The sequence below is a fragment of the Pongo pygmaeus genome, chromosome 4 (genome assembly GCF_028885625.2).
Source record: "Pongo pygmaeus isolate AG05252 chromosome 4, NHGRI_mPonPyg2-v2.0_pri, whole genome shotgun sequence".
Lineage (NCBI taxonomy): Eukaryota > Metazoa > Chordata > Mammalia > Primates > Hominidae > Pongo > Pongo pygmaeus.
The window spans coordinates 78,852,318-78,869,661 of NC_072377.2; the positions used below are offsets into that span (position 1 = coordinate 78,852,318).

At 35.3% G+C, this 17,344-nt stretch overlaps 1 protein-coding gene across 3 annotated transcripts in view; it reads right to left on the reverse strand.

Annotated features, from left to right (window-relative positions):
* The window catches only part of ANKRD31 (ankyrin repeat domain 31), a 174,833-nt gene that overhangs the window by 138,535 nt on the left and 18,954 nt on the right, over window positions 1-17,344 (reverse strand). For 2 of the 3 annotated variants that reach the window (XM_054488525.2, XM_054488524.1), the window contains exons 4-5: window positions 10,168-10,205; window positions 5,361-5,437 (exon numbers count right to left, since the gene is read on the reverse strand). In XM_054488525.2, coding sequence (XP_054344500.1) covers window positions 5,361-5,437; window positions 10,168-10,205 — 115 coding nt within the window. Of the gene's footprint in view, window positions 1-5,360; window positions 5,438-10,167; window positions 10,209-17,344 lie in introns of all 3 variants that reach the window. The other variant, XM_054488523.1, reaches the window with a different exon arrangement.

Here is a 17,344-nt window from a genome sequence, read left to right on the forward strand (position 1 = left end):
ACACTTGAGTAGGAATTCAGAACTCACTGGAATTTCAAGCATATATCTGAGTCATTCTTTTGGTTTCTTTTGATTAGGTAATGTCTACACAGCTAAAGTAAAAGCAAGTAATTATCTGCTGAACCTCAAAATGCATCCTCATAAGCAAAACAGGTTTTTCAGGGGGAAAAAGAAGCATAAATATTCTTGCTGAGCTTCACATCCTAAAAGATAATAATAATAAACCTGTTTTTTTCCCTTACTTCACCTTTGCAATTTAATGATAAAAAGCTATGAAAATCAGTTAGGAGGGCTAAAATCATGGCATATTACTTGCTCACAGCATGATAATCAAAGTCATAAGAATAAATAATTTCTTATCCTTGGTTTAGAATTATTCCTGTCAACAAGTGATGACATATTTCATTGTGTGTATCTTACTTAACATTTTGTATCTCTACTTCCTTAAAATTTTAATACCAATGAAAGAAACATTTTAAAATAATAGATACATCTTCAACTATCTTTGCAAGGAGAGGTTTTTTTAAATAAAATTTCAGATCTTTGGGGGATTAGAATTCAAAAACAGAAAAAGAGATTTCACTTTTCTTCCTTCTCTGAATCATAAAGAAACAACTCTCATAGACATTTTCTCCCATGTTGTTTTTAACAACTTCATCTTCAAAACTATAAAGCAAAAAAAATAAAATTCTAAGGCTCCCAATCATCTGAATGGACCCCTCTTGGCCATGGGCATTCCAAAGTTGGTTCAGGCCTTGAAGGGAAGAAAGGGTCACACACGCCTCATTACACCCTCCTCCCTTCTGGAATTGAGGAAAAGCCATCCAGCGTTAACATCAACACAGACCTTAAGTCTGTTAAAAAAAATTTATAATCTGCTCTGTCTGAACCCTGCTACCTGTAAGCTTCATCTGCATGATAAAACTTTGGTCTCCACAATCCCTTATCATCATAACCCAGAGATTCCTTTCTATTGATTCCAGGTCTTTAGATAATAACTCTTTCAACCAATTGCCAATCAGAAAATCTTTGAATCCACCTATAAACTGGAAGCCCCCCGCCCCCAACTTGCTTCTGGTTTGTCCCACCTTTCCAGACCAAACCAATGTACTTCATCTTACATATATTGATTGATGTCTCATGTCTCCCTAAAATGTATAAAACTAGGCTGTGCCCTGACCACCTTGGGCACATGTTCTCAGTCTCCTGACGGCTGTGTCACAGGCCATGGTCACTCATATTTGGCTCAGAATAAATCTCTTCAAATATTTTACAGAGTTTGACTCTTTTCGTTGACAAAATGATCATTCTTTTATGCCAACAGTTACTATTTTAAAAACTTAATAAAATATTTTACAGTAATTTGATTACTATATTAAAAAAAACACATTTAGAAGGAATTAGCTTTTCTAACTACAAATTTTACTTTAAAGTTTTTACAAATACATAAAGAATTCTTGAATTTTTGTCTATCCTTTAATAAATCATTAAAATAATTTTCAAATTTTCTACTTTCACTTTAGAGAGGCAATATGTAATGGTATACATGAGAAATAATTCTAAAGCATCAAATTCAAAGAAAATGGCCAGAGAAGCCTGGTTTAACTTATACACAAAATTTAACTTAAGATAGTTTGCTTATCTTTATCTTTCTACAATTTGATTAGAATTTACCCTTTGAATTGGGACAGAGGTCTGTATTAGAACACAGTCACCTATAAAAGCTAACAATTTAATAATTTACTTGTACGTGATTTAACCTATAGTCTGGAATTATAATAAAACGAGCTTCTTGTTCTGAATACTCTGAAAGGAGTAAAGGCAAGAGAGAGCTGCAATGAAGTGCCGGAATGGAAGAGAACTACCAATTCTAAGGATCTCTAGTCTCAGCAGCTTTAGGGCAGCAAGAAACACACAAAGCAATAATCCTGGTGCATGTGGCACTACTTTTTATTTTTTATTTTTTAGAGATGGGGGTCTTGCTTTGTCACCCAGGCTGTAATGCAGTGGCACAATCATAGCCCATTGCCACTTCAAATTCCTGGGCCCAAGGGATCCTCCCAACTCAGCCTCCCTAGTAGCTGGGACTATAGGCATGCACTACCTTACCTGGCCATGTGGCACTTTTAAAGGAACAGCCTATGAGACTTGTGACTCAGAAGTTTGAGGAGAGTGGTGACAACAGTGCACAAATGCCAATGGCATCACAAGGCATTAATGGCTGGCACTCAGGAGGCCAAATGGGCAGGAGGTTGGAGTTATGGGAATATAGGACATAGTGGAACCCTGTTTTAAAATAAATACTAGAATTGGGTATGAGAAAAATAAAAATACATTTTTGTGTAAATATTGATGACACCTGTTATAGTCAAAACTCAAAGGGGAGGCCGGGCGCGATAGCTTACACCTGTAATCCCAGCACTTTGGGAGACCCAGGTGGGTGGATCACATGAGGTCACAAGTTTAAGACTAGCCTAGCCAACATGGTGAAACCATGTCTCTAATAAAAATACAAAAATTAGTCAGGCCTGGTGGCACGCGCCTATAATCCCAGCTACTCAGGAGGCTGAGACAAGAGAATTGCTTGAACCCAGGAGGCGGAGGTTGCAGTGAGCAGAGATTGCACCACTGCACTCCAGCCTGGGCGAAAGAGAGAGGCTCCATCTCAAAAAAAAAAAAAAAAAAAGAAAAAAGAAAAAAGAAAAGAAAATACCCAAAGAAGAAAAAGGAATGCCCAGGGCATGATATTATCCATGACACCTCTGTCTCAAATTGTTCAATACATTCTCACACACACACAAAAAAAGACTTCAACCTCTAAGATGACATCATTATAGCTTTAAAAACATGACTCATTTTGTTTAATCTATAACTACATCTTGTAAAAAGTGCTAAATAGGTTTTTACTAAATTTGGAGATTATGTTTGGCATAGTCTGAATTATATTAGGCCATTTGATATTTATTAAACTTTTTTAAAATCACAAAGTCTTTTATATTTAAAGAGGAACATTAATTACCACTTGTACTTACATTTGTTTAATGGTCAATTTATTAAACTTCTATATCTAAGACATGAAAACTTGAAAATTACTATTTAACATTTAAACATTGATAACAAACTTAAATTTCCTTAAACAATTTAAACTAAAAATTTGAAATAATTTTTTACCATTTCAAATATATAAAAACTACTGCTCTTAAACTAATTCTAAAATAACAGTATCATTGTTGTAATTCATTCTTCTTTATTTCTATACTTGTTCTTATACCTTTTTAAGATTAAAGTAATTCTTACTCTGATACCTTCCCAGGGTTACAGATTACCTGATTTTTTGTTGGGGCATGAGATTATTTCTCTCAAGATTATTCCAACCTGACCAGCCAATTATCTGGCTTTACCTATAAATAAATACCTTAAACTTCACAAAGGTTATTTTTTGTAATCTAATGTTTTGTCCCAGAATGCTTTAAGTTTTACTTGGTTGGTGTTACAAAAGCCTTTGTCTTGTCATTTATCATGCACTGATATGTTATGTAGTGTTATTAGAAACTTATTCCTGCCATTTAGTATCTTATCATGATAGGCAGGGCCATCTAAGGCTTTTATTTACTAAGAGATAAGGATCTAGTCTCTGCAGAAAAGTCTCCTTAATTAGATATCAGGTTAATTTGTCATCAGGGGACACAGACCCCACTTTATATGTTTTATGTGTCACTGCTGGTACTGTGTGGTGGACCTTCCTTTCCTTGGTACAATTCTTACTTTTTTCAGGACTGCTTGACTCTTTCCCTACTTAAACAGTGACAAACAAAAATATCCTATGTTTTATAAATAGACATGTATTTAATTTAAAAAAAACAAAATGCGCAGATATTAACAGGCTCCCATTTCTTAGTCATTAAAACTTTCTTTTTTGAGATAGGGTCTCACTCTGTCACCCGGGCTAGAAACATGGCTCATGCAGTCTCAACCTCCTGGGCTCAAGCTATCCTCCCACCTCAGCACAGCTGAGACTATAGGCATGAACCACCATACCTGGATAATTTTGTGTGTGTGTGGTGATGGGGGTCTTGCTGTGTTTCCCAGGCTGGTCTCGAACTCTTAGGCTCAAGCAATCATCCTGGCTCAGCCTCCCAAAGTGCTGGGATTACAGGTGTGAGCCACCACATCCAGCCCATTCTTAAACATCCTGCTATAGTTGTTTTTCTTTTTGTATTGAGACAATCTTTTGTACACTCTTAACATTTTTTGAATATCATTATGAACTCATGGTCTTTTCACAAACTTATTTCCATGAACTCTAAATTCCTAGGTTTTTATCCCTACTTAATTTATCAGTTTGGCCAGTTTATCATAGTTTGGCCACAGCACCATTGAGCTAACCATTTATCCTCCAGCACTGGCCCCAGACATCCTTGAAAGCATCCTTGCTTTTCAGTAATAATTGTATGTTCAGGCTCATCCTGATATTGTCATGCTCTAAAATGGATCAGCTACCCTTTAAGAATCCCTGGTTTATTTAGCATTCACACCCTTAGCACCCACATACTTGGTATATAGTAGGCTTAATAAGTATTTGTTAAAAGAATAAACAATATTAAAGACCAAACTCTAGACAGTAAAAGTACACGTAAGAGCTGGTGGTGGGCAAAAGTGGTACTGCTTTGTTGTTGTAGCAACAGAGCAAGAGAAGACAGAGCTTCTTAAATTTATCTTTCCAAAATGTTACCATGTCCTTGCATCCTTTTCTTATTATACTAGGTATCATTAAACACTATAAATATTTACTACACTGTGACACAATATACCTGACATTCACTCTGGAGGAATCATTGGTAGACACTGCAAAGAGATAGACAGCCATCCTCTAATACAGCTCAAACCAAGGCAAAACTGGCCTGTGTGACTGCCAGTCAAGAGACATGAAATTCTTATTAAAAATCTTATGAACATAGGAAACAAACTTTGTTTTCAAATTTCAGCCCCCAAATCACATTTTGAGTAGCAGATACTAACGGCATCTGAGCTGCTACTCCCATAGGTAACTCTATGAAGCATGATCCAAGTCAATAGCAACACTGATTTCATATTTATAAACGTATAGTAAGCCAGGCTCAGTAGAGCATGCCTGTAGTCCCAACTACTCGGGAGGCTAAGGCAGGATAATTTGCCTGAGCCCAGGAGGTCAAAGCTAATCTGAGCAACATAACAAGACCACATCTCTACCAAAAAAAAAAATATATATATATATATATATATTTGACCAGCCTAGTTGTAAATAAATGTATATCTAACTAAGTCTTCTATTTTTAGGCAAAGACTAATTTCCTTTATATGACTCTACCATGAAAACATACCTTCAATATTTTGGTGGTTCAATGAAAGTCCAGACTGGCGAAACGACCCAATGAACATTGAACAATTTTTTCTAGTCCTAAAAAATCAATTAATAAAAATAAATTTTAAAATGGAAGAAAAAATAGTGTTTCTCATTCAAATACAATTTAATTTTTCTTTTTCACTTAAAGGGCTTTCCAAATAGGATAACTTTTTGCTATATCATTCCAATTATTTTTACAATTATTACCAATTTGTTAACATTTTCATTTCAAGTAACTGCAAAAATGAAGGAGAGAGCTGAAAAAATAATAAATGACCTGAGGAGTGTATACAAGCTAAACTACATTTAGGTCTAAAGGTGACTTTGGAGGTGACTGTTTGCCAAATAGGGGTAGGAAGGTCAGGGAGAAAATGGTCCTGAAATACATACTTTTTCTATCTACATCATCAAACACCCTGATAGTTTGTCATTACAGTTTTAGATGTAAGTGAGAATCATTAATGATAAATTTCTCCAGGCATTACTTATCATTCTTGTATTTCACAGCAGGCAAAGAAAAGGTAGGGAATACTGAAGGGAAGAAGTTAAAAGCAAAATAAGGGTCATGCCTAATCTGCAATTTTCATCATCTGCCCTGTGATAATTAAAAGCTGATTAAAGAAAGGCAATCAGCTAACTATATTTTTTCTCAGCCTAATTTACTGCAGAAATGTAATCAAGATACCTTCCTTTTAAAAAAAAGCCTCTCATTTCAGCTGTTTTAAGAGCAGTTTTTAATGCAGCAGGCACAGCTACTGGAGTCCTATGCAAGAATAATAAATTAAGCATTCTCTCCTATCCAAAAACAGAAGTGATCATATAAGCTGTCTTCAAATAAAAATGAAACTATTCATGTAGAATGATAATTTTTGAAGCAAATAGAAAATAATGCTGATTTTTTTTCCTAAAGTGTGATTCTTTAAGAACAAGCTGAAAACAAAATAAAACCATAGTTTAACAGAATTTTTTCCCTTAATTGCAAGAGTATTTAAGACATAGTCTGAAAACAGAGCAAAGCTTCATCTAAATTATTACAAATATTTATGTTAGGTAAGACTACAAACAACCTAAATGTCCAGTAGTAGAGGAATAATTAAATGAATTATAGTAAAGTCAGTAATACAATAAGGTATTATAAGGTCATCAAAATTCACATTTTTAAAAACATTATGACACAAGAAAATAACTTTGATAAACTATTACTTAAAATTTAAAAACAGGATACAAAACTATCTGCAAGATGATCCCAATTTTGTAGAAAGTATGAACAAAAACAAAAATATAAATAAAGCCTAAAGTAAAATGTACCAAAATGTTAACAAATGGTTCTCTAGGCAGAGAGAATATGGACGCTATATCAGTCTTCCTTAGTCTTTTCTTTTTCTATTTCTTTAAATGAACTTACAATGTTGGTAGCTGGGGCAAAAGGGTTATTTTACAACAATAGCAGTTTTCAAACTTTTTGATCTTCAGACTCCTTTATACTCTTAAAAATTATTGGTGTCTTACACTTATTTATATCTACATATTAGAAACTAAAATGAAGAACAAAATTAAATATGTATAAATTTTAAAATGACAGCAATAATCCAGGAACCTATTAATATATTTTTATGAAAAATTATCTTTTCCAAAATGAAAAAAATTAGTGAGAGAAGTTGCAACTTTTGACATTTTTAAAAATCTCTTTAATGTGTGGCTTAATGAAAGATGACTATCATCCTATATCTGCTACTGCATTCAATCTGTTGCCATATATAATTTTATTTGAAGTATATAACAAAAATCTGGCTTCACACAGATATGGAGTTGGAAAAGGGAGGAGTATTTTAATAGCCTTTTTGGATAATTGTGAATATTGCTTGGGTACAGGAAATAATACCCCAAAATACAACGCTATGGCAAGCTGCATACTCTGAATTAAAGAAAATTGAAAGGCCTGAGAAATAAGCTTCAGAACCAAGGTCTCCATCTGACCTTCCCCCTCATCCCCCACCCCATTTCTCTGATCCTTTTTTTCTTGAAGCACCTGAAGGGACTCTGTCCAGAATTTCCTTATGTGACTGAGAAAGCTTCTTGAAAAAATAAAATGAAATGGTCTTAAAATCCCCTCCCTAGGAATCTCATTAAACAACCAGGAAAGATTAACCATCAGAGAAAAGACTGAAAGTCTCTAAGGCCAGGTGACAGGACACTACATCCAGACAAATTCTTCATCTATTCTTCTGACAGCAGCTGCAAGAGACTACCCAAGACTTTATCTGCCTAAGACAACCTTTGCTCAGAGTGAAGTTCTGTCTCTCATCTTCCCATCAATTCCCCCAAAACTTAGAGGAACTTGTCCCAGGCCATTGTTTTTTGGGCGTATTCATTTCCCCTGAAAATCATTTACTGCTATATCCTCCATCTCCTCTTCCCCTATGAAGAATAGTATATAAACATCTGGACCTCACTGGGTTATTGGGTAGCCACACTCCTATGATTTTCCCCCATGTACATTAAACAAACTTTGTATGTATTTTTATTCTATAAATCTTTCTTTTTGTCTGTTCATTTTCAGCAAACCTTCATTGAGGGTAGAGGACGCTTTCCCCCTCTACCCCTAAAATATTCTTTTTCAATATTACAGCAAAATTATTTAATCAACAATACTTTCCTAAAAGGGAAATGTAGGAAACTCAAACAAAATTAATGAACTTTTTGCATTCTATTACATTAAAACTCATAGTCTATCTTGCACTTTTGTTTTTTTTCTTCATAGTGAATAATTTTAATTAACACAATTGATCTAATAGACATTTATAGAACATTACACCTGAGAACTGCAGAATTTACAGTCTTCTGAAACACACATGGATATTTTACCTAAAGTTAAGCATATACCGAGCCTTAAAAATATTCTCAAACATTTCCATATACCTAATGTAAATGAGGAGTTAACGGGTGCAGCACACCAACATGGCACATGTATACATATGTAACAAGCCTGCACGTAGTGCACGTGTACCATAGAAACCAAAGTACAATAATGATAAAAAAAGAATAAATAAATAAATATGATTATATTTATAAATAAACAAATATGATTATATTTATTTATTTATCTTGCACTTTTGAATTAGTCTTTTACCTTTACATGATTTTGTAACATCATGCATTGGTCTTTTAGAAAATACTTATGCACTGAGTTATGTACGTTTTCCTAATGTTGACACATTTCATTATAAAATAGCAAAAAATCACCTCTCAAGTTAAAAAAAAAAGGTGAAACCAGTTTTCTTCCAATGCTTACAACTCGAACAAGTGCACAGGTGTTTTACTCAAGATAAACATCATGGCTGCACACAGTGGCTCATGCCTGTAATCCCAGCACTTTGGGAGGCCCAGGCAGGTGGATCACTTGAGGCCAGGAGTTCAAGACCAGCATGGCCAACATGGCAAAACCCTGTCTCTACTAAAAATACAAAAATTAGCCAGACAAGGTGGCACACACCTGTAGTCCCAGCTACTTGGGAGGCTGAGGCACAAGAATTGCTTGATTCTGGCAGACAGAGGTTGCAGTGACCCGAGATTGCACCACTGCACTCCAGCCTGGGTGACAGAGTGAGACTCTGGTTCAAAAAAAAGATAAATATCACACAGCAGTATGCACAGAAATGCTTTAAGCATACTTTCTATTTCATCACACAGAATATTAAAAATATATATACTCAAAGGTGGAGACTTACTAAAATTAATAATTTTCCTGCCTCATCAAACAGAAATTGTGTTAAGTGAAACTGGCTTCTTTTTATTTTTGTAACTGAGAGCACACATCAGTGAAAAAACACAATGACTACTAGTATTCTTTGGTGCCACTGCCTTGGTTCCTGTTAAGACTCCAGCATTTTACCCACCATTACTTTAGCACTATTGTGCAAATGTAAATACCATGAAATAGACAACTAATGTGTTAGTATTATTATGAAAATAGTTTTGACCTCACAGACCCTCTAAAAGAATCTCATGGACTCCCAAAGTGTTCACAGACCATACTTTGAGAATCATTGTTTTAAAAGAACTGAAAGGACAGTTTCTTTCCTTCCTTCCTTCCTTCCTGCCTTCCTGCCTTCCTGCCTTCTTGCTTTCTTGCTTTCTTTCTTGCTTTCAAGACAGAGTCTTACTCTGTTGCCCAGGCTGGAGTGCAGTGGCATGATCTCAGCTCACTGCAACCTCCGCTTCCCAGGCTCAAGCAATTCTCCTGCCTCAGCCTCCCGAATAGCTGGGATTACAGACGCCCACCAACACTCCTGGCTAATTTTGTATTTTTTATTAGAGATGGGGTTTCACCATATTGGCCAGGCTGGTCTGGAACTTCTGACCTCAGGTAATCTGCCTGCCTCAGCTTCCCAGAGTGCTAGGATTACAGGCGTTAGCCACCACGCCCGGCCGAGTTTCTTAAGGTGTAATAAGTTTATAAAGTCTAATTTCAATAAGTTTTACAAATTCTTCCTTCATGCCATGCTTTTATTTATTTGCAGCCCCTTCATAAATTTGCACCTTCAAGCTATGCTTTAAATTCGCTTTTAAAATAATAGACAAACAAGTTAATCTGATTCAATGCTTCTTATGAAATAAAACTTATCTAGAATGTATGTAAAATAACGTATATTTTTGCTATAAAATGGGCAATTATTCAAAAATATACAATAATTCTAAAACTCTTAAAAATGAATATTCATCTTAGATGTGCAAAATGACAAAAATACCTACAACATAATGAAGCCAAAAATTAGTATACTTACTGTAACAGAGCTTGATTTCGTTCTGCTTCATCTTGAGACTGCTAGGAAAAAAAAAAAGTTTTTTCCAATTGATAAGTGTTAATTCAATGCAACAAGCTAAAAAAATTAACATTTAAAGTAATTTTTGTGTTATTCTTTCTTAGCTTCTTTTTATTGTGGTAAAATACACATAAAATTTACTATCTATTTACTACCTGTACATTTTTAAGTGTATAGTTCTCTGGCATTAAGTATACTCACACTGTTGTACAACCAAGACCACCATGCACTGCCAGAACTTTTTCATTTTCCCAAAGTGAAACTCCATGCTCATTAAACACTAACTCCCCACTCCCCTCTCCACAACCCATGGCAGCCACCATCCTGCTTTCTGTCTTTATTGATTTACTACTCTAGAAACATCATATAAGAGATATAAAATTTTAATCATTCTGTGACTAGTTTATTTCACTTAGTATTCAAGGTTTATCTATGTTGTGGCATGTATCTGCATTTTCTTCCATTTTAAGACTGAATAATATTCTACTGTATGTATGTACCACATTTGGTTTATTCATCTATTGATGGACACTTGTAGTGCTTCCACCTTTTTTGGCTACTGAGAATAATGCTGCCATGAACATGTGTGTACAAATATAACTATTCAAGTCCCTGCTTTCACTTCTTCGGCATATACAATCAGAAGTGAAATTGCTAAATCATTAAGGTGATTCTATGTTTAACTTTTTTAAGGAATAGCCACACCATTTTCCACAGCAGTTGCATCATTTTACATTTCCATCTGCTATGTACAAGGGTTCCAATTTCTCTACATTCTTGCCAACACTTGTTATTTTGGGTATTTTTTTTAAATAATAGTCATCATAATGAGTGTAAAGTGGTATTTCATTGTGATTTTGATTTGCATTTCCCTAATGATTAGTAATATTGAGCATCTGTTCATTGGCCATTTTTATATCTTCTTTGGTGAAATGTCTATTTGAGCCCTTTACTCATTTTTTAATTCAGTTGTTTTTTTTTTCTGCTGTGGAGTTGTAAGAACTCTTTATATATTCTGTAAACCACACATGATTTGCAAATATTTTCTCCCATTCCATAAGATGCTTTTATACTCCGTTGATGGTATCCTTTGATGCTCAAAAGTTTTTAATTTTCATGTAATATAACTTATCTATTTTTTCTTTTGTTGCCTGTGCTTTTGGTGTGATAACTAAGAAATCATTGCCAAATCCAATGTCATGATACTCTTCTCCAGTGTTTTCTTCTAAGAGTTTTATAGTTTTGGCTCTTCTGTCTTTATCATAACTCCTTTCCACACACACAAAAAAGTAGAACTTAAGTGAAGAGAAAGAGAAGTGTTCTTTTTTTTTATTCCTAGTTTTTTCCTCTTCATTAATATGTGATGATTCTGAACAGCCATTCTTGTCCAGTTCTGAGTTTTAATATTTCCCCTAAGGACCAGAAATTACATAACCTCTGTGTTACAGTGTTAAACACTAAACTGGGCAGGGCACAGTGGGTCACACCTGTAATCCTAGCACTTTGGGAGGTCAACATGGGCAGATAGCTTGAGCCCAGGAGTTGGAGACCAGCCTAGGAAACATGGTAAAACCCAGTTTCTACAAAAAAAAAAAAAAAAATTAGCCAGACATGGTTGCCCATGCCTATAGTTCCAACTACCTAGGAGGCTGAGGTGGGAGGATCACCTGAACCCAGGGAGGTCGAGGCTGCAGTGAGCTGTGATTACACCACTGCACCCCAGCCTGGGTGACAGAGACCCCAACTCAAAACTGATTCTGCCTAATTCTTAATTCATATCAGAAAATCTGAAGTTGTTGTGTCCCTTTCAAAAAAGATAAAATGCACTGATAATATGCTTCCATTTTAAGAGTTCACAACCTACTGGCTTTTGTCACTTTAAAAGGAATCTTTACCTTTAATATGTTGTCAGCATCTAAGAGCTTTAGAAAAAGACTTCTCTTTAGGGGCCCTTTATGTTTGCTTCTATGATCAATTATAAAGCTCTCTGAAAGTAAAGCCATTAGGCAGAACTTGCAAGCATTTTCATGATTACACTAATACAATACAGAGCTAATGCCACTGAATACAGGTGGGGGCTGGAGATGTTAATTCATTAATTAACAATATGCAAATCACATCAAAAAACACAAATAAAGCAATGTGATAACCTCAACCTTCTCCAATTAATGCTCAGTATTATGTACTGATAATGCATCCCTAAACATCCCAAAGTTACATTAGTTTCACACGTATATACTTCCCAAGCAGGCTTTACAGAGCTCAGAGGCCAGAGATAAGAAATGTCGAGAGACAAACCCAGAAACTCCCAAGAATTAATTAAACAGGGTATACTTACACATTTAAAAGATATTTCTGTGTCTCTGCAAAGTAATTTTTCAAATATTTGTAATATTCATTTATCTTACTAAAGGACCAGTGACTTTTCCTGTTGAGGACTAATTATTCACTTGATTCTACCTACATAAGGCTCTACACAGAACTCCTGGGCTCAAGCTCTCTGCCCATGTTGGCCTCCAAAAGTACAAAAGGTAAATGCAAAAGGTAAGAAAGCAAGTAGGAAGGAAGGCTGCTCCTGACAGCTGATTTTTTTCCTCCTCTATAGACAGAACTACCAACCAAGAGCTAATGCCATTGAATACAAGTGGGGGCTGGAGCTGTTAATTTGTTAATGAACAATATGCAAGAATACATGTCAATCAATTTTTTCATAAGAAACACAAATTGGCATCTATCTTTTTAATACATGTGACTGAACCTTCCCCTGTCTTTACCCCACTGCATTTTGACAAGGCCATTAAACTGTAGAGTTTTCTTGTTGTTTTTTTTGTTTTGGAGCTAGGATGTGAGAGGTAAGAGAGGTTAATTGTGTTAATTTAGAGGATCTAGAAAAGAAGCAAATCTATTTCTATATCCTCAACCGGAAAAAGCAATCTCCTGCTGAGAACATTCTCTTTCACTGATTCATGGATAACTGGGAGTGGAGTGGAAGAAGTGTGGCTTGCCAGATCAGCCCAATCAATCCTGGCTCTCCATGACACACTGAATGTCTCACACAAACGACCTTCACATTTGGTAGACCAGAATGGTAGTTACTGGTATTCAATAAGTGTTTGAAGTACCTGGATGAATTGCTAACAACATTTGCTTAAGATATCTTTCTTTCAGAGTGAGGTACCCAAACTTGGTCACGTACATAGATATTTAAAAATATTTCCAAATATCCATACAATTGTCTTTTAGAGGGTTCCCTCTGGACATATGGTACCATCTGTGTATTGCTTCAGTATTCTTAAATGTTGACATCCACTCAGTAGGATCTGAACACAACTTAAATACACAGTGATTTAACCACTGAATGAGAATTGTCTTTACTCCAGCTAAGTTAGGTGCTAAAGCCCCATTTTCATCCTACTTCTTCCCAGAGATATTCCTAAGTCATTGCAACTTCTGAACAGAGACAGCAATTTTAGGAAGCAAGTTAGGATGAATTAAAGAGCCAGGAAAAGTATACCATTGGCAGTAGTGATCAGCTCAGTAGAGTCAGGGGTACCTAACTTTAGAAAAATCACATTGTATTTGAGTAGCCCAGCAACTTATTAGTCAGTGATGCAGCTAGTAAGAGAGAATGTTACCTGCCCACTGGGGCTTTAAAAGACGATGCAGTGCATAATCTCTCCATGAGCTCTGGCCTTGCCAGCCCTGATCCTTCTTCTATTACACACACATCAAACAAGCCTGTGGTTATTTATTTCCCCTTCAAGGTTCTCTTTAATGCTTATTTTAACTGATTCTCTCTCTGAATCTGGATAAAGGTAGAAGATGGAGGCTGCAAAAGGGAAAAGGAAAGTGAGAGTCAAGTTGTATTCACAACTCTCAGGTAAATAGTCCTGAGGTAGAAGAAGCGGCCTACTAGTAATAACTGTACAATTCAATTAATCATTACTCCCTGTCAACAAGTATATTCTAGATGACCAAAAACTGACCATGAGACCAGTGATGCACACTGTATTAGTCAGGATCTTCCAGAGAAACAGAACCAATGGGATGTGTACATATGTAGAAAGAGATTTATTTTAAGGAATTGGCTCCCACAATTATGGAAACCGGCAAGTGCAAATATGCAGTGTGACCTGTCAGGCTCGAGACACAGCCAGCCAATGGTATAGTTCCAGTCTAAAGGTCAAGAGGCAGAGAACCAGAACAGGCAATAGTACAGATGAAGTTTAAAGACCAGCAGGAAATCATCTGGGAGAGCTAATGGTGCTGATAAAATCTAAAGACAGTCTGCTATAGAATTCTCTCTGGCGGGGAGAGGCACGTCTTTTTATTCTATTCAGGTCTTCAACTGATTAGATGAGGCCTACCCACATGATGGAGGGCAGTCTGCTTTACTCAGGTCCACTGACTTAAATGTTAATTTCATTCAAAAACACTCATAGAAATATCCAGAATAATGTTTGACCAACTATCTGAACATTCTGTGACCCAGCCAAGTTGACACATAAAATGAACCATCATGCCCCCCTAATTTTGACATACCCATGTCTCCATTATCTCTCCAGGCATATCACTAAACTCTCCAAACAAACCAAAATCTATTCATGTAAAATTTTAAAACTGCTTGCCATATAGCACACATGTAAAGAACTAGAAAAGGTATTTTATAAGACCCAACAAAAATGAGGAGTATGAAATATTTTTAAAGATTGATGCCTACATTTTAAAAAATTAATATGACATACATCAAATCAAAGATCTTCTATTTCTTCATTGTTTTTTCTTATTTAAAATAGCTCATCATTTCTAAAATAGTATTCTTTAAAGTTGAAATATCCATATTGGTATCTGTGAATCTGGGAAGAATTTATTTAGAAACCTGTTTCATAATTATTTAGAATTTACTTAGAAATCTAATTCCAGTTGCAAAACAACAAATTTTAAAAAAAAACTCTGAGAAAGTGCCTTTTCAGGTATCTCAATTTCTTTATCTGATAAAATCAGTTTCTCTCATATAGTTAAATTTCAAAAGATTTATTTTCATAGGATAAAACAATGAAAGAAGCAACATTTATCAATTTAGAAAACAGTATTAATTAAAATTTGCTACAGATGTTCACATACTGGGATTACATTGCCTTTTACTGTAGACAAAAGTAGGATATAAAAGAAAGTTAAAGGAGGTATCTATTTTTTCCAATGAAAGTTTTTTAAAAAGAACCAAATATCCAATACTTCACTTATCTTTCTTAATCTAATTTTATAACAAGCCCATACTCAGCAGATGGCTAGTTTACTATCTGATGATAAAGTTTTGAAGAATACATTTGTTAACTCTTCAAGTCCTCTAAGGCAATTGTTTCAAGCTGACTGAATATTAGAAATTAATTGGAAGGCTTTTGAAAACTGAACATTCCCAGGTTCCACCCAAGTATGGGTCTGAGAATCCATATATTTAAAAAGCTACCCAAATGGGTCTGAAAATCTTACTTTTTAAACCATGTTCTGAGGTACAATACAGTTCCTGGTACAACAATCACATAGCAAATGTTTCTGAAATAAATTGAAAGAAAAATAATTATTACCTCCTATTTCACAATTACTGAAGCCAGAGGAAATAAATACTATTTTTTCTGAACTCAGAAGTTACAAAATTAATTTTTAAATGAGTTATTAGAAGCCAAATATAGATCTCTCAATTTCAAGGAAAGATATTTGGTGTTAAATGTTTTGCTTTTTATCAGAGATCATTTATTTGATATACTTTCCTAAGTATGATATTAAGTAGACCTTCACATTAACTTCTGGGAAATGCTGTCAGCTTCTGCTACTAAAATGTATGTATCTTTCCTTCCATTCCTTATCTCTGGTTGGCTAACTTACTTATGCCAAGGTGCTAACAGAATCATCCCTTACTTTTCCCCATGACATTTACTTTAAAAAAAAAAAATTGAGATCTTTCTAACTTTTTGATGTGGGTGTTCAGTGCTATATATCTCTTTCTTAACACTCCTTAGCTGTGCCCCAGAGATTCTGGTATGTTGTGTCTTTGCTCACATTAACTTCAAAGAACGTCTTGATTTCTGCCTTAATTTCATTATTTACCCAAAAGTCATTCAGGAGAAAGTTGTTTAATTTCTGTGTAATTGCATGGTTTTGAGCAATTTTCTTGGCCTTGACTTCTATTTTTATTGAGCTGTGGTCCAAGAGTGTGGTTGGTATGATTTCAGTTTTTTTGAGTTTGATGAAAACTGTTTCATGTCCAATTGCAGGGTCAATTTTAGAGTATGTGCCATGTGGCAATGAAAAGAATGTATATTCTGCTGTCTTCAGGTGGAGAGTTCTGTAGATGTCTACTAGGTCCATTTGGTCAAGTGTTGAGTTCAGGTCCTGAATCTCTTTGTTAATTTTCTGCCTCAGTGATCTGTCTAATACTGTTGGTGTGGTGTTGAAGCCTCCCAGTATTATTGTGTGGGAGTCCAAGTCTCTTCTTAGGTCTCTAAGAACTTGCTTTATGAATATGGGTGCACCTGAGTTGGGTGCATAAAGATTTAGGACAGTTAGGTCTTCTTGTTGAATGGAACCCTTTACCATTATGTAATGTCCTTCTTTTTCTTGCTATGGACTAGGGAAAGGAATGCCCCTCTTTGTCTTTTTTGATCTTTGTTGCTTAAAGGCTGTTTTGTCTGAAATTAGGATTGCATCACCTGCTTTTTTCTGTTTTCTATTTGCTTGGTGGATTTTTCTCCAACCTTTTATTTTGAGCCTATGGGTATCACTGTATGTGAGATGGGTCTCTTGAAGACAGCATACCTCTGGGTCTTACCTCTTTATCCAGCTTGCCACTCTGTGCCTTTTAATGGGGACATTTAGTTTATTTATATTCAAGGTTAGTATTGATATGTGTGGATTTGATCCTGTCATCATGTTGTTAGCTGGTTATTATGCAGATTTGTTTGTGTGGTTGCTTTATACTGTCACTGGTCTGTGTACTTAAGTGTGTTTTTGTAGTGGCTGGTAACAATCTTTCCTTTCCATATTTAGAGCTTCTTTTAGGAGCTCTTGTAAGGAAGTTCTGATGGTAATGAATTCCCTAAGCACTTGCTTGTCTCAAAAGGATCTTATTTCTCAAATTAAC